This window comes from Antechinus flavipes, chromosome 1, assembly GCF_016432865.1.
Source record: "Antechinus flavipes isolate AdamAnt ecotype Samford, QLD, Australia chromosome 1, AdamAnt_v2, whole genome shotgun sequence".
Taxonomy (NCBI): domain Eukaryota; kingdom Metazoa; phylum Chordata; class Mammalia; order Dasyuromorphia; family Dasyuridae; genus Antechinus; species Antechinus flavipes.
Window position 1 is genome coordinate 675,814,118 of NC_067398.1, and position 22,160 is coordinate 675,836,277.

The following is a 22,160-nucleotide window of genomic DNA, read 5'->3' on the forward strand; positions in this document are numbered from 1 at the left end:
ATCTGCTTCTGGAGCACAGACCAAAGCTGATCCTTTGCACACAGTCCTTCGAACTACATCCTCCCTAATATTACTTTTCTTTAAACTAAATACTCCGTTACGTCAGTCTGTGTCTGTCTGTCTGTGTGTCTGCCTGTCTGCCCGGAGGTCTCCTGGAACACTCTGAGGGTCACAGGCAGAAGCTAAGGAAGATTCGGCCCTGGAGGGTCTGGCTGGGGCACAGAGGCCCCGTGGGGAAGGATGCTGAAGGTGGCCACCAGGAGGCGGGCTCCCCCCGGGGCGCGAGGTCTGGGAGGGGACGCTCACACGAGATACTGGTCCCGGATTTTCCGCAGCTGCATGAGGTCAGGCTTGAGGCTGTTCATGCGCTTGTCGATCTCCCGGTTGTCGGCCGCCTGTGCCCGCAGGTCCTGCTCCAACTTCATCTTGCTGTCGTGAATCTCGGCTATTCGGGACTTGAGTTTCTCGGAATTCATGAGGATTCTGAAAGGGGTGTGAGCAGGGGCTGTTACAGGCCAGGGGCCCTCTGGACACGGCACGTGGGATATCAGGGAAGGGACGGAGCCTCTTAGACCTTCTAGGGCAATATGCTCCATTATGGACTGGGAAACTTAACACTGGAGGGGGCTTTGCTTTCTCAGGGTCACCAAGCAAGGGAACGGGGCAGGGACGTGGACTGCTATGGCGGGGGGAGAGGGGGGTCATTAGACAGAAGCAGGACTAGGCAAGGTTATGGTACAGATACCCATGCAGGGACAAATGTCCGGGGGAGGGGGGGAGCAGATGGGAAAAGATAAAAAAGGGGTTCCAGAAAATGGGAAAAGCTCCCAAGTACAGGGAAGGAGAGAGAGCAAAGGCCCCCTCTGCTCCCAGAATCCCCCGGGGCTCAGCAGGCTGGATCCCCACTCACCGCTGAATCTCCTTCTCGTTCCCCTCTCGCCGGAAGCGTTCCAGGTAATCTTTGCTGCACTTCTCCTGTGTCTGGCCCTGCTCCTCGAAGATTTTGATGGTCTCATTGAAGGCCTCAATGGCTGTCCGCTTCATCTGCAGCTCCTAGGGATGGAGACAGGCAGGGGGGCGTCAGAGGCTTGGCCTGAGCTGAGGCAGCAGGGGGGGCTCACCCCCGAATGACCTCTCCCACATCTCAGCAGCCCACCCTCTCCCCTGTGGAGAAGGCCACAGGAATCACCCCCGACAAGCCCTTCAGGGAACAGGATCACCTTGTAAAGCAGGTTAAATAGTCACAAGGGTCAAGCAATTCCTTCTCTGTGCTTGACTTTGTAAAAATCCTTCTCATTGTCATAGGTTCTCAATGTTGAGAGGGAGCTTAGACTATGATATATCAGAGCTGGAGGGGGCTTAGAACCCAGAATGTCAGAACTGAGAGAGAGAGAGAGCTTAGAATCCAGAATATCAGAGTTTGGAGAGAGCTTATTACCTAGAATGCCAGAACTGGGGGGACTTTAGAACTCAGAATGTCAGAAGTGAGAAAGCTTAGAACCCAGAATGTCAGAGTTGGGAGGGAGTTTGGGCAACAGTATGTTAGAAATGGGAGGACCTTAGAACCTAGAATGTCAAAATTGAGAGAGAGTTTGGACCATAGTATGTCAGAGCTGGAGGGAACTTAGAACCCAGAATGTCAGAACTGAGAGAGAGAGAGCTTAGAATCCAGAATATCAGAGTTTGGAGAGAGCTTATTACCTAGAATGCCAGAACTGGGGGGACTTTAGAACTCAGAATGTCAGAAGTGAGAGAGCTTAGAACCCAGAATGTCAGAGTTGGGAGGGAGTTTGGACAACAGTATGTTAGAAATGGGAGGACCTTAGAACCTAGAATGTCAAAATTGAGAGAGAGTTTGGACCATAGTATGTCAGAGCTGGAGGGAACTTAGAACCCAGAATATCAGAACTGAGAGAGAGCTTAGAATCCAGATTGTCAGAGTTGGGAGGGAGCTTAGAAGTTATTACATTAAATCTCATGATTACAAATTGGGAAACTGAGGCCTCCAAAAGCAGAAGGAATTCCCAGGAGGCCCCATAGTAAGGGTGACAGAGCTGGACTTATCCCCAGGTTCCCTGACTTCCTTGCTTCCTGTTCTCCCCATTCTGCCAGACTTTTTTTCTTTCCTTTTTTTTTTTTAATATTTTATTTTATTTTATTTAATAATAACTTTATATTGACAGAACACATGCCAGGGTAATTTTTTACAACATTATCCCTTGCACTCACTTCTGTTCCGATTTTTCCCCTCCCTCCCTCCACCCCCTCCCCTAGATGGCAAACAGTCCTATATATGTTAGATATGTTCTGCCAGACTTTCTAACTACTATTCTGGGTGCTGTAGGGTAGGATTGGGGTGGGAAACGCATGTGGCCAGTTAACATCTATTTAGCATATTTTGAAGTTTACATTTATCACATGAATTTATGGTCACTAATATTTTTTTGGATACTTTCAATAGCTCTAAGTGGTGGGCACAATAGTTAATTTTAATTCCCATTTTATAGATGAAGAAACTGAGGAGGATATTCCTTAATATTGAGCTAAAATCTGTCTTCCTGTAGTTCATCCACCCATCCAACCCTCACAAAGCCCATGCTACATGTCAGGCCTGGTACTGGGCGCTCTCAGGGCATGATCCCACGGGCCTTGGACCAAGTATATACCAGGAACCCGAGCCAGGTTCTGGAGGCTGCGTCAGGAACCTCGTCCCATTCCCTCCCACATGTCCCTGTTTGGCCGGGGCCTCCAGCGTTGGTCAGGGTCCTTGCCGTGAGTCCCACAACCTCCCCTTAGTGTTTTCAGAACCAGGCTCCCTGGGATAGTGGGCAGAGGCTGGGATACCTGGGAAGTGCGCGTATATTCCTCATAGAGCAGGTCGTACTCCCGACTCTTGTCCTGATACTGCTGATGGTAAACCTTCAGCTGCTCTCCCACTGCCTCGACGCTGTCCTCCTTTACCACCTGGTCCTGGGACAGGGGACAGACACGGGGCACGTGAATGGCCCTGAAGAAGCTTAATATTACCCATATCGGCACAATAACAGCAGAGTGCATTCATCTAACAATTTCAGGTTTGCAAAGTACTTTCTATACATTAGCTTAGGGAATCAGGAAAAGCAAAAACGAAGAACCGACTCTCAAAGCTCTCAGTTGACTGTTTCTATTAATTCAGTTGGATCCAAAAAAGCACTAATTAAGCACCCACTAGGTTCTAGGTACTATGGGGAGAGAGATGGCAAAGAGCCTGCCCCAGGGAACTTGCCACCCACTGCCTGCGAAAAGCAGAGAAGTGAGTGAGCCCTGATGGAGGGCTTCTGAGAGACAGGCGCGGGGAGGGCCTTCCAGCCGGGGCAAGGGCACAGCAGCTTCCAGACGACATGAACCCAACAGCCACAGTTAATACTCTGAACAAGAGAGTCAGGGTCCCCCAAAAAGGCCCGGCTTACGTAGCCATTTACAAGCTTTCCCCTCATCAGACTGTAGGATCCTCACAGCAGGACATCTATCTTTGCCGTGCTTAGCCCAAGGCCTGGAACATAGCAGGTGCTTAATAGTTGCTTACTGACTAGGGCAGAGTAGGCGCTTAATTAATTCTTGTTGACAGAGGGGATGAATCTCATGAGACAGAGAAGATGTAGCAGAGATACATGTACAAGCCAGCCTGGCTTCAGAAAATTTAACTGGCTGTGAGCTGGGTGTGGGGAACGGCGGCGGGCGAGTGGCCCAAGCTGAGCTCCGCTGGCTCCCGGCCATCCCCGCTGCGCCCCCTCCCCTCCCGGGCGAGCCCCGCCACCCCCAGACCTGCTGGTATTTGGACACAGGATAGAGCAGGCGAGTGTCCAGCTTGGCGTTGTACTGGGCCAGAGACTCGTGTCGGTAGTGGGTGATGAGCTCCACCACGGAGCCAAAGGTCAGGGGCTCGGAGAAGCCGTACTGTCCGTCTCGATGGAAGACTTTGATCAGCTTGTTATTGCCGCCCTTCCTGCAGAAGGCAGAAAGTGGTCAGGAGTCAGACAAGCCTGGACCCCCTTGGGGATCTGACGGCCCCTCCTGGGGGATGTGGCAAGCCCACAAAGAGACCCCTGGGTCCACCTCCCTTGTCTCTCTGGACCCCCTCCCCTGAACTCTCCTGCAGTTCCCCGAAATCAGAGTTGGGAGGATGGCCGGAGCTCGCACCCTCCCAGACTCCTTCAGTACCTGAGGGTCAGCGTGTATTCACCCTGGATCTTGCTCGAGGCATCCCGGACTAAGAAGGTACCATCTGGAGTGTCCCGAAGTTTCTCATTCACCTCTTCCCTGCAGGGTGAGAAGGGGTCAAATCTTGGGCCAGAGGGGCCTACCCTGTCCAGAAGCCTTCCTTTTGGGCTTCTAGGAAACCCCCAGGCTGCACAATCACCATCATCTTTTCCCTGCCCAGGGGCTCTCCCTCTCTGTCTTTCCCCTAGGTCCAGATCTCAAAGTCCCCCTTACCACCCCCCCCCTTTTTTTTGGCTGAGGCAATTGGGATTAAGTGACTTGCCCAGGGTCACACAACCAGGAAGCATTAAGTGTCTGAGACTGGATTTGAACTCGGACCCTCCTGACTTCAGGGCTGGTGCTCTATCCACTGCGCCACCTAGCTGTCCCTACTCAAAGCCCTTTTGCTCCCCATAAACAATACAGCATTGACTCCCATCCTATGTCCATTATACAGAGGGTAAAACTGAGGAGGACAGAAGGAAAACAAAAGTTCCTCCCATCGCCCACCGAGTTAAGACCAGACCTGCTCCTCCCCCTCTCCCAAGCTGGAAGCTTCCATGTTACCTCGAAATGTCTCCCCAGTACCACTCGGCTTCCTGGAGGGGGGCGCTGCTCCCGTTGGACAGGCCGCCAGCCTGGACCTTGGGTTTGGGGGGCTTCGGGGGCAGAGCTGAAATAAAAGCAGGCTAGTGTCAGACCAGGACAGCCCCCAGGAACCCTCCTCCCAGAGCCTACTAGCATTGGAGATTTAGAGCTGGGAGGACTCAACGCCCTTCCGGAGCAGAACAGTTATTTTACAGACAAGGAAACTGAGCCCTGGAGTCCCCCGGCTCTGGGCCAGGACTGCAGGCTTCGGGCCCCCTGCTCTCTCCACCACAGCAGGCTGCCTTTCTGGGGCAGGAGGACAGCGACAACGGGGAACGTCCTTGAAAGGAAAGTGGGGAGGGGCCCGATGCTCTTTACCTGGGGGCGGTGGCTCCTGCTCCTCCTCCTGGTCCTGCAGCAGCATTTCCAGGAACAGAGCTGAGAAGTCAGGAGTCTGCTCAGGCCTGGGGGGGAGGAGCAGGGTCAGGGCCAAGGGGCCGGCTTCCAGGGCAGCCCGGCGGTCCCTGGGCCCGGGGTAGGTGAGCAGGCTGGCACACGTATCTCTGAAGCCCCACATTGGCTACATAGGTACAGGACAGGGAGCTCCTGGGCGAGAAGCCCCTCTATCAGTGTAGGCTGGCACCTTCTCTCAAACTTGAGCCTTTTTTTTTTAATTTACTATTTTCCCCCAGTTACATGAAAAACCATTTAACTTTTTTCTTTTTTAATTTTTGAGCTCTAGGTTTTCTCCCTTATCCTTCCTCCCTCTTTCTTTCTCCTTCTCCTTCTATCCTTCTTTCCCTCCTCCCTCCCTTCCCCCATACCTCTGTCCCTCCACCCCTTCCCCTGCTCTTTGGTCGTGTATATACGCACCCAGAGGCCGGCAGTCTAAAGAGGAGAGGTCCAAAGATCTCGCCCAGGGCCCGGGAGCCCAGGCCGCTGCCCTGCGCTTGGGCCTGGGCCTGCCGGGCCACCCTCCCCAGGTGCTGGAGCAGGAAGCGCAGAGTCAGGGCATTGTGCAGGGGGACGAGGGGGGGCTCCAGCACCGCCTGCAGCTGCTGCCTCCTCCACCCCGCTGCCGCCGTGGCTGCGGCCGGACTGGTGGTCTCTGAGATGGGATGCACGAGACATGAATGAGTGGGGCCCTCCCAGCCTCCCAGCCGTGGTCTCCAGGGCTGCCCACAGCAGGAGCACCGTGGCTACCCAGGCCCGAGGTCGGCCCTCTCCCTGACCCAGGGACCCCTGGGCTACCACCTCCCGTTCTAGGGACGTGAGCAGTCCTGCTGCCCGTGGCTGTGGAGACACTCACCCTGCAAGGCATGGAGAACATCCCCATGGACTCCGGGGGGCACTAGGGGCCTGGGCAAAGCTTGTAGGTAGCTCTTCAGGGCTTCAGAGAGAGTGGCCACATCCCACTGATCCACGTCACTCAGAGTCCAGTCTGCCAGGGGCCGGGACACAGGCGAGGGATGTTTGCTTTCTGCCCCAGGGGCCAAGTTGCACCCACTCACCCACCCCATCCAGCCCAGCCCCAAGCATCAAAACCTGGGCCAGAACCAACGCAAAGCCCCATGGGCACTCTCCGGAGACCCCTCCCTTGCCCTAGGACCCTAATCTGTCTCCGGAAAGAGGGGAAGAGAAAGGAGAGCGAGCAAGTCCCTGAGGAAGGGTGTTCCTCACCAATTCTCAGGGGCCGCAGCTCAGAACCAGATGGTCTGTAGAGCATCTCACTGTCCAGCCCTGCAGGAAGAAGGTCCAGGTAATGTCAAAGAAGCAAATCCATAGCGAGCTTCTGATCAGCAAGGTGTGGGGCAAAGCGTGGGCCAGAAATCACTTCGGATGACTTTCCGGGAGCCAACGAGATGAGCCCCAGCCAAGAAAATCGCCAAGAGAGATGAGAGGGGTTGGTTCTTAGGGGGAAGGAAGACTGAGGCGAGAGAAGGAGCAAGGGGTTTGGGGCTCAGAAACATTCCAAGAAATAGGACAGACTGCTGGGCCCGGAGCCAGGAAAACCCGAGTTCAAATCTACCTACTACTTACTAGCTGGGGACAAATATTTTAACCTCAGTTTCCTCGTTTACAAAATGGGATAATAACAATAGCACCTGCCTCCCAGGACTCTTGTGAGACTCAAATGAGATAATGTTTGTTAAGAGCTTGGTACAGTGCCTGGCACACAGTAGGTGCTTCATAAATACTTATTTCCTTTTCTTCTGATTCCGGTCTGAGGCCGATGGGGGAGATGGAAGAGGGTGGGGGGAGAAAGGAGTCGAGAGACCTCCTGAGTCCAGAGCACCCTTACCTTTGCGTTCGATGGCTTCCACCAACTTCTGAAGAATGGGCGGGGCCGCCTCGGGGGGCACAAACTGCTCTGGCAGGTCAGGGAGCAGGGCACCAGCTGGAAAGAGAAGAGAACTTTATAGCCATGAAGTTAGGACCCAGACCTGAAGTTAGATGGGCCCAGCTGGAGGAGCCCCACGCGGTCCTAGGCTGCTGGGGGCAGCAGCCCATTTACCCGTCAACGCCCATTCCCTGAAGAAAGCAGTCTCTGGGAGGTAGGGGGCCCTTGCGAGAAGCTGGCAGTGGGAAGGGGATGCTGGAAGATCTAATCACCCAGACCCACCAGGGTCAGTGGCTAGAACAAGAAAGAAGAAAAGCCTGTTCTAAAAGGAAAGCAATAGACACCTTAAAACCTCCTTTAATTTAATGGAGAATATGCTCTCCTTTTTGGAGGTTCATGATCATTCCCTGTTACCATGATTATCCTCCCACCAATCTTTTTTTTTTTTTTTTTTTGCAAGGCAACTAGGATTAAGTGACTTGCCCAGAGTCACACAGCTAGGAAGTATCTGAGGCTGGATTTGAACTCAGCTCCTCCTGATTTCAGGACTAGTGCTCAATCCACTGTACCATCTTTCTGCCCCCCCCCTTAATAAATTTTTCCTTTTTAATAAATTTTTATTGCTAATTCTTGTTTTGAAATTTCCTCCTATCTCTCTTCCTCTCTCTGGGGCATCCGATGTAACAAAGAATATTTTAAAAACAAATGAATGAATTACCCTGGCATGGATTCTGTCAATATAAAGTTATTATTAAATAAAATAAAATAAAATATTAAAGCAAACAAACAAACAAAAAAAAAAACAAATGAATGAATAGGAAAAAAAAAAAACCCAGCAGGTAAGTGGTACAGTGGATAGAGCACTAGCCAGAGTCAGGAGGACCTGAGTTCAAATCTGACCTCAGATACATACTACCTGTGTGATCCTAGACAAATCATTTAACCCTGACTGACTCCCCAAAATAAAGAAAATTAAAATCAAAAAAAAAAAAAAAAGAGGAAGAGAACTCCCACCACCACTGATCACTCCTTTGAATAAGGGCTGCCACCATATGTAATGGAGCCTCCATCTCTGCCAAGAAGTACCAAACAATCTGTGTTTGCCAGCGGGGTCAGCTCTGGTCATGATCTATTCCCAGCTCTGCCTCAACATACCCTTCTGCCCTGACTTTATGTCCTTTGTGCTCTTCCATATTATACACAACTCCCTCCTGTTCAAACTTGTCTCTATATAAACTGGTGCACCCCACATCAATTTCCCTCCTCATCTGTTTCCTACAAAACTCCACTCAAAGGATAACCCCACGGGAAGCCTTTCCTGATGCATACCCAACAACTCCAAGCTGCTAATGTCTTCACCTTACCATTTTTTTTTTTTTTTTGGCTATGTATTCATTCTGTACCAGTGATTTATATACACGCTATTTCCTAAAAGACTAAAGTCCCTTAGGGTAAAGCTATTTCATGCCTAGCTTATTGCTCACCACACCATAGGGGCTTAATAAATGCTGCTTGTGTAACCAATTGAATGACTGAAAAGACAAGTCGGGGCCAAATTATGAGAGGTTTTAAACACTTTAGTTTGTTGTAGAAACAATAGGGAGCCATGGGAGTTTATTGAGTAGGAAAGTGCCGTGGTCAGATTGGAGCTTAATAAAAAGCTTCAGAAGTTGTTAAATAGCACAGAACCATGTACAAAATGTGGGGACCTATCTCTAGAGACTTCCTTCCACAGTGATTTAAATCATTCTTTTTTGGGGAGAAAGGCAGCAAGGGTAATGGATAAAGCCTTGTAATCAGGAGGAAAAGAGCTTGTTGTTATTATTATTTTGCGAGGCAATTGGGGTTAAATGATTTGCCTACAGTCACACGGCTGGTGATAATAGTGTCTGAGGTCGATTTTGAACTCAGATACTACTGATTCCAGGGCCAGCATTCTATCCACTGCGCCATCTAGCTGCCACAGGAAGAAGAGTTTGAATTTCATCTTCGACACATAAATTTATCTTTTTTTTTTTTGGCTTGCCAAGAGACGTTAAATAACTTACTCAGGAAAGGAAGATAAATTTCTCTCTTTTTTTGGAGTCCATTTAACACATATTAATGACTGGGTAAGTCATTTCACAACTTGGAGTCTCAGTTTATCCAATTGTAAAATAGGCAATAACAATTATGCCCCAGCTCTGACTTGTGACAATCAAATGAGATAATAACCAAAAAGCACTTAGTAGGGTACTTAGCACATAGTAGGTGCTATATAAATGTTAGCTATGACAATTATGTTAATTATATAACTAGGGGTAAGGCATCTCATATTTCTGATCCTTGGTTTCCCCAAATGTAAGTTGGGGATAATAAGAGCATCCCTCCCCATCTCTCTCCCTTCCCCCCTCCCCCCCCCCCCGCCCAGGTTTATTGTAAGGATCAAATGAGATAATAACTGTAAAGTGCTTAGTACGGTGTCTAGCATATAGCAGATGCTACATAAATGTTGACTATGATGATCATGTTAACAATGTAACTGTAGGTAAGCCGGCTCACATTTCTGAGCCTCAGTTTCTTTGATTGAAAGATGCCCTGTAACATTGTTACAGAACTCCACCCCCTCCCAAGATTGTTACGAGGCTCAAATGAGACAATAACTGTAAAGCACTAAGCACAAGCCTGGCACGTGGTAAACGCTGCAATAAGAGTAGCCGTGATTATTACTGTTTCTGTTAGTATTAATATATTAACCATGTAACTTTGGAGAAGCCATTTCTCTGATCCTCAGTTTCCTCATCTGTTAAATGAGACTAATAATCCCTGTGGCATCCGAGTCCTAAAGCTGCTGTGAGGATCAAAGGTTGTAGACTACCTGCTAAAGGGCATCCCCAAAGTCTCAGGATGGTTTTATGCTGAGAGCTTACAAGTGCACCAAGACGTATGGGACACCCTGGACAGCCATCAACTCTTTATTTTAATTACTATGATCGGGATCCAGATCTACCCAACAGCACAGCTGGCCAACCCTCATCTCTCTATCTTTTGAAAAGGAGAGTCCAAGTAACCAGCTAAATGCCTTACTTGAGTGCAGGTAAATTATACCTGGAAGAGGCATTTTTCTGATGGGCTGGGGCAGGTGATGGTCCACTGCCCTCCTCAAAGGGATCTCAAAGACTTTGTTATTGTTCAGTTGTGTTTCACTTTTTGTGTCCCCTTTTGGGATTTTCTTGAAAAAGACACTAGATGGCTTGCCATTTCCTTCTCCAGCTTATTTTATAAATGGGGAAACTGAGGCAAACAGGTAAAGTGAATTGTCCAGGGTCATACAGCTAGTGAGATTCAAGAGGCTAGATTGACCTGGGTCTCCCTGACTCCAAATCCAGAATTCTATCCACTGAGAGTCTGTCTCAAAGACTGGGTGAGCACTTTTTTGAGGAAAGCTGCCCAAAGAGTTATTTTAAAGGTACAGGTTAAAAAAGAAGACCTCTGAGGTCCTAGAAGACTTCCTGGGAAAGGGAACCAGTCCATTCTAAAGGTTGTAATGGGAGAAGGACAAGGAAGTTGGCCGTAGGCAGATGTGCTCTCCAGATCTGGGAAGAGATTTCTATGGATTCAGAGAAAAAAATAGGTCAAATCCTGTGGGATCATGGCCAGTTTTTTGAAAGCAGAGGCTTTTATCTTTTGGGGCAATCCTAGCACTGAGAAGAACACCTGCATCTAGCAGGCACTTAATAAATGCTTTGACAACAGGAGAAGGCAGTTGAGTGCCTAGTACACAGTGGACATTTAGTAAAGGCATGTTGACTAACTACAAGAGAAGTCAGCAGGGCTTCTAATACACAGTGGGCCTTTAATAAATGCTTATTGATTTACATGAGAAGTCACCAGAGTGCTTAATACACAGTGGGTATTTAATAAATACTTGATGCTGACCTGATCAGGAAGAATGGGAAACTCAATTTTCCCAGTAGTTTTTGTCAAATAGTAAGTTTTTATCCCAGACGCTGGGGTCTTTGGGTTCATCAAATATTGTATTACTATAGTCATTGATTATTGTGTCTTGTGATCCTAACCTATTCCACTGATCCACTACTCTTATTTCTTAGCCAGTACCAAATGGTTTTGATGACCGCTGCTTTATAATAGAGTTTTAGGTCTGGTACAGCTAGGACACCTTCATTTGCATATTTTTTCATAAATTCTTTTTTTTGGGGGGGGGGCTCTGTAATTTCTTGGCAGTTTGATTGGTATGGCACTGAATAAGTAGATTATTAAGAGAGAATTGTTACTTTTATTATATTACTTCGGCCTCCCCATGAGCACTTGCTAATCTTCCAATTGCTTAGACTTTATCTGTGCGGAAAGTTTATAATTTTGTTCATATAGTTCCTGCTTTGTCTTGGCAGGCAGACTATGAGAAACTCTCAAGAAAGAAAATCTGAAAATACAAAGAGAAACAACTTTCTGAGGACAAAAAAGAGAAGGTTCCTGGTGTGATCAATCCAACCTAGTAAGCATGTATTAAGTTCCTACTGCATGCAGCTCTATGAACACAAAGATGAATCACAGCACAATTTCTGCCCTGAGAGTCTTTCCACTGAAATTTTAAAAGGCAGGAGCAGCTAGGTGGCACAATGGAGTGTATCAGATCAAGATCAGAAAGTCCTGAGTTCAAATCCAGCCTCAGATACTTACTAAGCTGTATAATCCCATTTACATCCCCCTTTCTCCTCCAAAAGAAAGAAATTTTAAAAGATCCCTACAGAAGATGGAAGCAAAGGTGGGTAAAAGAAGATGAGATCACAATGGTAAAATGCTTAGCACAGTGCCTGACACACCATATAATCATCAGCTATTATCATGATGGATAGAAGAGCATGGAAGGCTGCTTGCTCAAATATCGTCCAGAGAGCCAAGTCTCAAGAGTGAGGTGTAAAGGCCCAGCAAAACAGAAAGGGCTTTCTTTTGCTGCTATACAGGGCAGACGATGAAAGCAGGGATGAGACAGCTGCTGAGGCAGGGACAAGATTAGAACAGACAGCTTTCCTGGTCCTGTTCACTCCCCCTATCTCACCTCACTTAGAGCCACAGTTCCTTCCAGCACAAGGTCATCCTACAGTATTCAGGCACTAGTGTATTTAGAGTTCTCTCTTCAACGGGTTCTTCTGGATGGGATAATGACGGCCAGAGAGAAGACAGAACTGCTCTGAACTTTAGGCTGGAAAGGGCAGTGTAAAAATCACTGAGAGAACGTTACTATTGGAGATGGAATGAGGAGGAAATAAGTGCCCCAGCTGTCTGTCTGTCTGTCTGTCTGTGACCAGGTCCCCCATGAATCACATCCATAGGGATTCAGAGAACTGGTGGGTGTGCCTGCCGAGCTGCCATCAGGGGCCTTTCGGTGAACATGGAGAAATGGGGAAGGAACCACAGGATGGGAGCAAAGCTAAAGTCCTACTTCTCAAAATTAAACAAACAAACAAAAACAAAGCAGTGACGGGGGAAAACACCATCATTTCTGGGCCAAACTGTATTATTAAATATATGGCTGATGAGTATCAAGAAAGAGGGTCCCAGAGGCAGCTAGGTGGTGCAGTAGAGAAAGCATCAGTCCTGAAGTCAGGAGGACCTGAGTTCAAATTAAATCTGACCTCAGAAATTTAACACTTCCTAGCAGTGTGACCCCAGGCAAGTCACTTAATCCCAACTGCCTTCAGCAAAGAAAAAAAGAAAGTAAGGGGATCCCAACGAACCAAGCTGGATCAGACTGCCTTGCACCCTTTCTGCCAAGCTTTCTGAAAGTGGCAAATGAGGCAATACAATAGCTAACATTTACCTGGGTTTTTCTGTTTTGTTTTTGCAAGACTTTGATAAAAATATCTCATGCGCTTCTGGAGGAAATGACAGAAAAATAAGGATTGGATTTGGAGTCAGAAAAGCTGGGCTGGAATTGGATCTTTGTGACGGATGATGTTGGGCAAATGGATCCCTGGGCCTCAGGCTTGTTGTGGAGTGGAGGAGTAGGACAAGGTGATTTCTGAGGAGCCCAGTGTGTCCCCCACCCCTTACTGGTCCTGCTTTGCTTCTAGATGCAGCTCAAAGCCTCCTTCTTGTAGGGCCCCGCTGAGGGGCAGTCTGTGGCTCTCCTTTATGCAGCATTTGCCCTGTGGTCTCCCTATTAGTCTGAATTTAAAGGCAAGGCCCATGTTTTGACCTTTCTTTGTATCATCAGGACTTAGCAGAGTGCCTGGGACACAGTCAGCACTTGATAAATGCTAGTCTCTGCCAGAGACCACCAAGAGGGGCACCCACTGCCTCTCCAAGAAGTCCTTTGGGACACTTCTCCTGCTTAGTAGTTTTTCCTGACATCAGGCCTCAATCAGCCAATCTGCAGCTTTCATTCATGGTTTCCAGGGTCACATTTAGTCCTTCTACCAATGGCAAACTTTCCAACATTTGAGGACAACTGTCCTATCTCCCCTCTTCTCCTCCATTTTCCCTTTTCCAAGCTAAACCCCCAGCTACTTCAACTGATCCTAGCTCAACATAGCCAGGCACAATGTTGCAGGGGCAATTGCTGTTCAACAGCTGGAAAAACAAGAGTTGTCCAGAGGGGAGAAAATTCCCTTTGTTCCAGGTCTTCAAGCAGATATAGGATGATCATCAGGGCCTGACTATGTTTGCTGGGGTAAGGGATGGGGGCAGTTTCAGCCTTTTTTAAGGTACAGGCTGAACTAGATGAACTGGAGGTCCTTTGTCTGATTCTGTGAGCCCAGAACACACTGATACACTTAATAATAGGACTACAGGAATGAAAGAGCGGTGAAAGGAAACTGAGAACATAAACAAGTCAGTGCAAGAAGAACGTTGCTAGAACCCAGGATGTCAGAGCTGGGAGGACCCTTAGAACCTGGGATGTCAGAGCTGGGAGGGCCCTTAGAACCCAGGAGGTCAGGGCTGGGAGGGCCCTTAGAACACAGGAGGTCAGGGCTGGGAGGGCCCTTAGAACCCAGGATGTCAGAGCTGAGAGGGCCCTTAGAACCCGCGAGGTCAGAGCTGGGAGGGCCCTTAGAACCCGGGATGTCAGAGCTGGGAGGGCCCTTAGAACCCGGGATGTCAGAGCTGGGAGGGCCTTTAGAACCCAGGAGGTCAGAGCTGGAAAGGGCCTTGGAACATGGGATGTCAGACATAATGCACAGCCTGTCTAGAAGGTTTCCTCATTTTCAGAGGGAGCAGAAGCCCACAGAGACAGGGATTTATCTCTAGCCAGGTCTACATCCCAAAGGTATCCTTTTCCCAGGGTGTTCTGTACACCCCCACCTCGCTGCCAACCATTCCCACTCCAAACCCCATCCGCAGGCCCCAGGCCTCTTCAATTTCAGATCTTCCAGTTTCAAGTTCTTGGAACTCGCTCTGCTTCCCCCCACTAGCCCCACCCCCCACCTCCGCTCCCAGCCCTCTCCAGCTCTCCCAGGAAGGGAGTCGTCCGTCCTGCTCCTTTCCAGACTGGCTGTTACTAGGGAGGGGAAAAAGCCCTGGCAGGAAGCCCACAGAAGCAGTGGGGGGAGGGAGCTCTTGGCAAGAGATACTCAGGGTGAGGGGCCCCATGGAACCAGAGAAATCCAAACCCCACCCACCCAATGGCCTGGAAACCCAAGAGGCGGTGAGGGGGAAGGGGGTGGTGAGAACGGGGTAAAAGCTTTTACAGGAGAGGGATTCCAGCTGCTAAGGGCAGAAGGCCACCGTGTGACCCTGGCAGAAGGTCTCTGGGGACTGGGGCGGGCGGGGGGAGAGCATCGCCCCAGATGCGGGCTTCCTTCTCCCCAACCCTGCTCCAGGAATGTGCTGTGTCAGCAGAACCCCAGTCTCCCTCCCCTCCCCCATCCCATTTCCCCCCAGATCCGGCTCCAATCTGAATTATGTTTCCTGCCAATTCTATCTCCAGGGAGCTCAAGGAAAAGACAGAGAGAAAAAAAGAAAGAGGGGAGGGGGGGAAATGCAGAGACAGGAACAGAGACAGGGAGAGAAAGAGGGGAGGGGGAGACAGAGACAGAAAAAGACAGAGAAAGAAAAAGACAGAGAGAGACAGAGAGATAGAGAAAGGGATACAGAGAGAAGAAGAAGAGAGACAAAGACAGAGAGAGAGAGAGAGAGGAGATAGAGAAGTGACTTCTATACAAATACAGTGACAGTGTTGGAATCTGACCTCTGATCCCTAAACTTTGTCCCAGCCCTGACCTCTCATGTTCTCAGGACTTCCTCAGCCCGACATCCTGGGTTCTAAGGGCCCTCCCAGCTAGGCAGGAAAGCTACCCTCAGCAGGCACCTTCTCCAGGGCCAGGGGCCATCCTAATTACCAGCACTGCTTTCTATTGTTGCACGCTCTGGTTCCAAAGCCCTTCCTCCCCACAGCCTTAGAACACGGAGAGACACTGAGCAGGCTCCTTGGGGGAAAAGGTAGTGCTCGGCTCTCCCCAGGTCATCTCCTTCCAAGGGAACTCAGAAGCATGGCCGGCTTGCCCCTGGCTCCCTATTGTTCCTTCCCCTCCTCTCCCCTCCCAGGTGCAGAGAACCTGGGCAAAGTCCCGGGGCTGCGGCTCTCTCCCGCCCGATCCCATCCCGCTGGCCTCTGATAGCCCGCCGCCGCGGGGCCCAAGCTGGCCCTGGAACAAGCCTGTCTTTCAGCAGTGGGAGGACTGGCTCCTCGCTGCCAGCATCCAGAGGAGGGTGTGACCACAGGGGCCGGGAGCCCAGGCTCCTCTCCAGACAGTGCCCGTCCCCGGCTCGCCCGACCCGGCCAGGGAGGGAGGCATCCCGGCCACTGATCCGTCCCAGTCTAACCCCAGCAGGCTGATGGGCAGGGTCACCGGGCAATGCGGAGGCAGAGCCGAGCGTCCCGCCCAAAGCCGATGCCCTGTGCGCCCTGGGCGGCTGTTTCTCATTTCTGCTGCTGCTGTTCCTATGCAAATAGCACTGGACGGTTTGCAAAGCCCCTCACATAACCCTATGAGACAGGGAGTACGGTCATTTTTTTCTGTCTCCATTTCACAGATGAAGAAACTGAGACTCAGAGAGGTTCCTCCAGCTAGGAAGCATCAAGCCCTAGCTCTCTCTGCACTCCGACCAACCCACCACAAGGCTCTCTCCCAGCCACACTTTCCATTTTCTCATGTGGGCTTCCCAACCACCCAACAAGGAAGCCAGAGCAGGGGCTACTCTCTCTCTCTCTTTTAGAAGAGGAAACTGAGGTTCAAGAAGAAGACACTTCCCCACGGTGATCCCGAGGAGTATATACTGACTCCCAAGGGGACTAGAAGGGGCTGGGTGGGGGCAGAATGGCCAGACTATGGGAGGAAGGGCAGGGATTCCAGAGGCCGCTCCCCGCTCCTGCCTTGGCCACCGTTAAAGGGAGGGAGTTTGGGGCCCAGATGAAGGCACATCTGTCGTGCCCCAACAAGCCACATGGGGTAGACTCAGGCAGGGAATGGGAAAGTTTGGGGCATGTCCCCACAGAGCTGGGCAGGACCAGGCAGTGCCCGCTCCCATGGCAGGGAAGCCAGCACAGGCCGGCCTATCCCATTCGCAAAGCCCAGCCCCCAGCCCTCCTCCTCCTCCAGGAAGCCCCTGCCACTGCTCAGCTCTTCCCGGCCCTCTCAGCAGCAGACCACTCCGTAAAGACCCTCAGATTCCTATGTGGTCTTGAGGAATTCTTTTCCTTTCTTCGAGCCTCAGTTTCCTCATGTGAAAACCAAAGGAGGTTGGACCGGATACTCGCCTCCCCTCCTCATACCCTGTCCTCACTCCTCCAGCTCACCAGGAACTAGGGAGCTTGGCCTGGAGCGCTGTAAGGAGAGGGCCTGCTTTTCTCCCATCACCCTCCAGAAACGGCAGGGACTCGATAAATAGCTGACTAAGGAAGGACATGACCCCACGCTCCTTCTCCTACTGCACAGGCTTCTCTGCCCGGATCGGAGAAAGACCAGGGAATCCTCATCTTTCAGAGAAGCAAGAGTCCCCAGAAGCCGCCAATCCAAAAAAGAATCAGTCTTCCCTACAGGTTCTCAATGGCTCCCCAGCCTCTGCCACTGAGGGGCTGCCCTCCCCCTCTCAAGGAACATTTGGGACAAATCAAGCCTCACACGGCCTCCTGGCTCACAACGAGGCAACCTCAGAAGGGCTCCAGGGCTTACCTGGCTCCGGGGAGTCCCGGGGACGGACGGGCCCTGGCCCTGGGGTGGCAGGCAGTGGCCTGTGGCCTCGGGGACGGTGGGAGGGCAGGGCAATCTTCACGGGCCCCAGGTACTCCACGTAGGTACCCGGGAAGTCTCCCTTCTGCTTGGTGCGCTCGTTGACGCCGAGGATCCAGCCGATGTGGTGGGGACTCTGCTCGTCCCCATCCTGGAAGCCGAGCGCCTCCAGAGTGCCCTTGCTCACTACCAGGATATCTCCAGGTAGCAGGTCGAGGTCCTCCTCACGCTCCTTGTGGTACTGGTAAAGGGCCCGGTACTGGAAGCCCTCAGCACTGGCCATGATGTCCGGGCCGGGGGCGGCGGGACCCCTCCTGGACCAAGGGAGACGGGAGCTCAACTATGGGCCAGCGGCCACATGGCCGGGGAGCAGGCGCTCGGAAGTCCAGCGAGGAGAGTGTGGCAGGGTCAGCAGAGCAGGGCGAGGGGCCAGGCGCCCTAGCCACTTTTCCGCAGCTTGAAGCCCCGGTTTAGCCAGATGATGGAGCAAAGGGCTAGTATCACCACCATACTCTGGCCCTTGGGGGAGACGGGTTGCCTAGGCCCCAGGGAAGAGTGTTTGTGCCCAGGACAGGCCACGGCTCTGACCGGAAGCTGGTCAGGACCTACAGGAAGGAGACAGAAGGGAAAGAGACCGAGAGAGCCGTTAGTACCAATACAGGGAGCCCATGTGGGCTCGGGGAGCACCCCCCCAGCCAGTCCAACCAGGACTCCAGAAATGGAGGGAGGACAACGCTGAAGGGCCCCCACCCAGCCCCTTCCATCAACCTTTCAGATGGTAGGATAAAAACTGATAACCAGAAGGGTCCTTAGACATCATGTGCTCCAGCCTCATGAGGAAACTGAGGTAGACAGCAGGTAAGTGACTCACTAAAGTCACACAGCTAGTGAGCTAGGCTGAGGTTGGAACCCAAGTCCTCCTGACTCCCTTGCACTTGTCTCCCCAGTGCCTAAAATATAGCAGGTGTTTAATAAATGCTGATATTGGTTACTTCCAGTCCAGTTTTGCAACTCCCTATTCACATGAAGCCACTCTTCCTAGCCTGCCCGCAATGGCATAAGGAGGAGCCTCTGAATAGCAGAGGGCAGAGGAAACAGGACTGCTCTGCTTGGCTCCTGAAGCTAAAGCCAGATGCCAAGGGTGGGGTCTCGAGAGGGGTCGATTCTGCCTTAATTTAAAGAAAAATTCCCTAATCTCCAGGGCTGCCTCCATGTGGACAGGCTGCCATCCCTGGGGGTGTTTTTTATTCCGCCACCAGAGTTTTCAGGCGTATTCCCATCCTAACACTCTGTGATCCCAGGATTCCACCAGCCACAAGGTCGGATTCAGGATGGCTGACCCAAAGAGGATCAGGTTTAGGATCGGAGGCACCAGGTGGGAATCTAGCACTTTAGGTACATCAGTCAGGCTCTCCGATCCTCAGTTTCCCCATCTGTAAAATGAGGGGATAAAATGTTCTCCAAAGTCCGCTTCCAGCTCTACATGCTATGTTCTTAAGGAGCGGCTTTGGCCCCATCCCAAACTGAAAGGGGCTGCCAAGAACTTGCTGACTCCCTGCAGATGTTGAGGATGAATGAACGTGACACAGTTCACACCCCTCCCTCTGATCCAGAGAAGACCCCGGGGTAGAATAATGCCCCCTCTTCTCCCTCCCTGCAACTACCGCCCATGGGGAGAGGGGCCCAAAGCTCCTGAGGAAAAAAATCACAGATGGGGGGAGTCAGGTCTGGAAGGGAAGCTGTGGCGGCCCCAGGGCAGCAGCAGGAGGAACAAAGCCTTCGGCTTGGCAGGGAGACCTGGGGGTGATACCTGGATTCTGCCCTTGCAGGAAACAAGGAGGCCTGGCCTGGGTGAGCTCTCAAGTCCCTCCCAGCTTTCTGTACCTTGGACCGAGGTTATTAATGGAGGAAATTAATCTGTGTCTTTTGGGGACCATGCAGGCCAGTGCTTGCTCTGTGACTCCGGAGACAGCCTTTGCCTTCTCCCGGCCTCCATCCCTTCCTTAGCTTCTGGCTGGGAGATTCCCGAACCTATGGATTCACACACCCAACCCCCACCCCTGATTTCCACAGAAGCGAAAGGGGAGTGAAAGCAGCAGCCGAGAGGGCAAGATTGGTCTCCCCTCCTGTCCCCGCTCCCAACCCACATTTATGCAATTCACAGATGCCTCTTGTGTTCACACAGTCCGCCAGCTGCACACAGGGCCACTCACACGTGTTTCTCTCCTGATCAAATATATACCTTCTCACTCTTACAGACACGTGCACATGCTGCACACTCCCCACATTCATGGGGTTCCCCCCTGCATACACAGCCCGCTGGCCAGCCCCCCACACCCTCACCTTCACAGCTATTTCCCTAGGCACACCACATGTACATGCACATTGCATATCCCCCCCACCCTTATTTAGGCGCTCCCCCTGCCCACACAGCCCGCTCGCCAGCCCCCCACTTACACACAGATATTCCCCCTGCACACACATCCCACTTGCCAGCCAGCCCCCCACACCCTCACCTTCACAGCTATTTCCCTATGCACACCACATGTACATGCACATTGCATGTCCCACCCACCCTTATTCAGGAGCTCCCCCTGACCACACAGCCCGCCCACCAGCCCCCCACTTACACACAGATATTCCCCCTGCACACACGCCAGCCCCCCACACCCTCACACTCACAGATCTCCCCCTTGCACAGACAGACTCCATAAGCCGGGCTCTCCTGGAGCATGCACACTCAGCAGAGAAGAGCCAGCCTCATCACGCCTGCTGCAGGAGGGAGCTCTGAAGCCAAAGGGAGGGGAAGAGGCTCAGCTCTGTCTCTGAGTCCAAACCCATCCCAGGAGGCCCAGTGCCAGTGGGGCCCTCCTGGAAGGGCTCTCAGCCAAGCCAAGGGCGGGGAAAGGGGGCTGGAGGCTGGGCATTTCAGCTTTCCCATCTCCCCCAGGCTGGGCTTCCTGCCCCAAAGAGCATCTGCCCGCCTTGCTCTCCTCCCCCAAAGGCCAAGGCTCCACATGTCCCAGGGGCCCGTGGGCGGGAGGGAGAGGGAGCCAACAGCCCAGGATCTCCCTCTGCAGGGATGCCCTCCTTCCGACTTTTCTCTGGTCCGTGCTGCGCCGGGCAGCTCGGGGACGGGGACCTGGACGGCTCAAGCACAGACTGGGCCCTGAATGGGTCCGTGGGGCACAAGCCTGACAGGAGTCACAGCCTGGGCAGGGGCCCCGGAAGAGGACGTGGGCCATCTGACATGAAAGGAACCCCAGCACCCAGACTATCTGGGCTGGGAGAGTCCTAGAAGAATGAAGGATTAACCAATCACCTTGTTTTCAAATAGGGAAACTGAGGCCAAAATCTAGAAAGGGGCTTGCCCAGGGTCACTCCCTAAGCAGGTGAGCAGGATCCAAATCTGGGTCTTTTGACCAGAGCTCTTGTGATCCCCGCAGAGTCTGTCATATGTCAGGTCAGGGGGAATGGGGGGAAGGAGGCTATGAGAATCCATCAATGACCCCCTGGGGCGTCCTCCCCACCCGCACAGCGATGACAATCCCTACCTTTCACTCCAGCACACAGCCCCCCACCCCTGCTTTCACCCTAACCCTGGCCCCCATTTTCCTGCTCTACTGGACCCTTTCCCTGTCTTTTCCCTTGGGGCCGGGCCCTTCCAAGTACAGCGCAGACCAAGCACCCCTTCCTTCTCCCCGCCCCCAATAGTCACCCCCCATTACAATCAGTCTGCCTCCACTCATTACAGTCGGGGTCCCCTAATCTCCCCCGTAGCGCCAGCACAGTAAGGACAGCCCCATCCGTATCCCCATTCCACTGAACCCATGCGAGCCCAGCCTCCTCCAACAGAGCTCGGTCCCTGTGCAGTAGAATGGGGGGTTCCCCAAAACAGCCAAAACCTTTTCCAGGGAGGCCCCGAGGACCATCCTGAATAACTCGCGCTCTCCCCCGTAAGCCCCTCTGCGCACCCAGTATGAGCCGCCCCTGTGAGGGGCTCAGTCCCGCCCAGCGAAAGCCGAGCTACCTCCACCATGGCCCAACCCTCTGAGAGCGGCTCCGTCCCTACCCAGACTAGCCGGGGTTCCCCACGCCCGGGCCCTTTCCCGGGAGAGCATCCCGAATGTAATTACAGAGCTTTCCCAGCGTGTTCCACTTTGGCCACCCCCTCATGACCCAGCTAGCCAGCGCAGCTCAGTCTCCATCCTGTACGGCCGGGGTCCCCCCTTCCCAAGAGCCGGCGCCTCTGTCCGGGGCAGCCCCCAAATCGTGTAACTCAGCCCCCCCCCCCCCTGCCCCGCAAGACCCAGCGCGGCCCCGGCCTCCGCTCCGACACCCCCCAACCTGCAAATCCGGGCCCGGCCCGGCCCCTCCCGGGAGAGTCCGGCGCCCGCCGCAGCCGGCCGGCCAGGACCCACCTCGTCTCCTCGCGCCGTCACCCCGAGCCCGCGGCGCGGCCTCCACCTCCAGCAGCGGCGGCGGCGGCGGCGGCGGCAGACGAGGGGGAGGAGGAGAAGCAGGAGGGGGAGGCAGCGGCGGCGGCGGCGGCAGCAGCAGCAGCAGCAGCCGGATCCAGAGCCGGGGCTGCAGCCATGATCTCGAGCTGGCCGCTGAGCCCGCCCCCGACGGGCGGAGACAAGCCCCGCGCAGGGGAGTCACGGAAAGAGCCGAGCCGGGGAAGCGGGCGGGGCGGGGGAAGAGGAGGGCCGGGTCTGCGCGCTCACGGAAACTGCCGAGCGCGCAGAGCGAGGACGGGC

At 52.6% G+C, this 22,160-nt stretch overlaps 1 protein-coding gene across 2 annotated transcripts in view; it reads right to left on the reverse strand.

Moving 5' to 3' along the window:
* The window catches only part of PIK3R2 (phosphoinositide-3-kinase regulatory subunit 2), a 28,469-nt gene extending 6,544 nt beyond the window's left edge, over window positions 1–21,925 (reverse strand). The window contains exons 1-13 of one of the 2 annotated variants that reach the window (XM_051972342.1): window positions 21,822–21,925; window positions 17,344–18,005; window positions 7,130–7,225; window positions 6,508–6,567; window positions 6,137–6,268; window positions 5,701–5,935; window positions 5,206–5,291; window positions 4,807–4,912; window positions 4,201–4,299; window positions 3,805–3,985; window positions 2,845–2,970; window positions 911–1,053; window positions 307–483 (exon numbers count right to left, since the gene is read on the reverse strand). In XM_051972342.1, the coding sequence (XP_051828302.1) occupies window positions 307–483; window positions 911–1,053; window positions 2,845–2,970; window positions 3,805–3,985; window positions 4,201–4,299; window positions 4,807–4,912; window positions 5,206–5,291; window positions 5,701–5,935; window positions 6,137–6,268; window positions 6,508–6,567; window positions 7,130–7,225; window positions 17,344–17,683 (1,781 nt within the window). In that variant the 5' untranslated portion in view covers window positions 17,684–18,005; window positions 21,822–21,925. Of the gene's footprint in view, window positions 1–306; window positions 484–910; window positions 1,054–2,844; window positions 2,971–3,804; window positions 3,986–4,200; window positions 4,300–4,806; window positions 4,913–5,205; window positions 5,292–5,700; window positions 5,936–6,136; window positions 6,269–6,507; window positions 6,568–7,129; window positions 7,226–17,343; window positions 18,006–20,082; window positions 20,146–21,821 lie in introns of those variants that run through there. The other variant, XM_051972343.1, reaches the window with a different exon arrangement.
* Window positions 21,926–22,160: the final 235 nt, after the last annotated feature.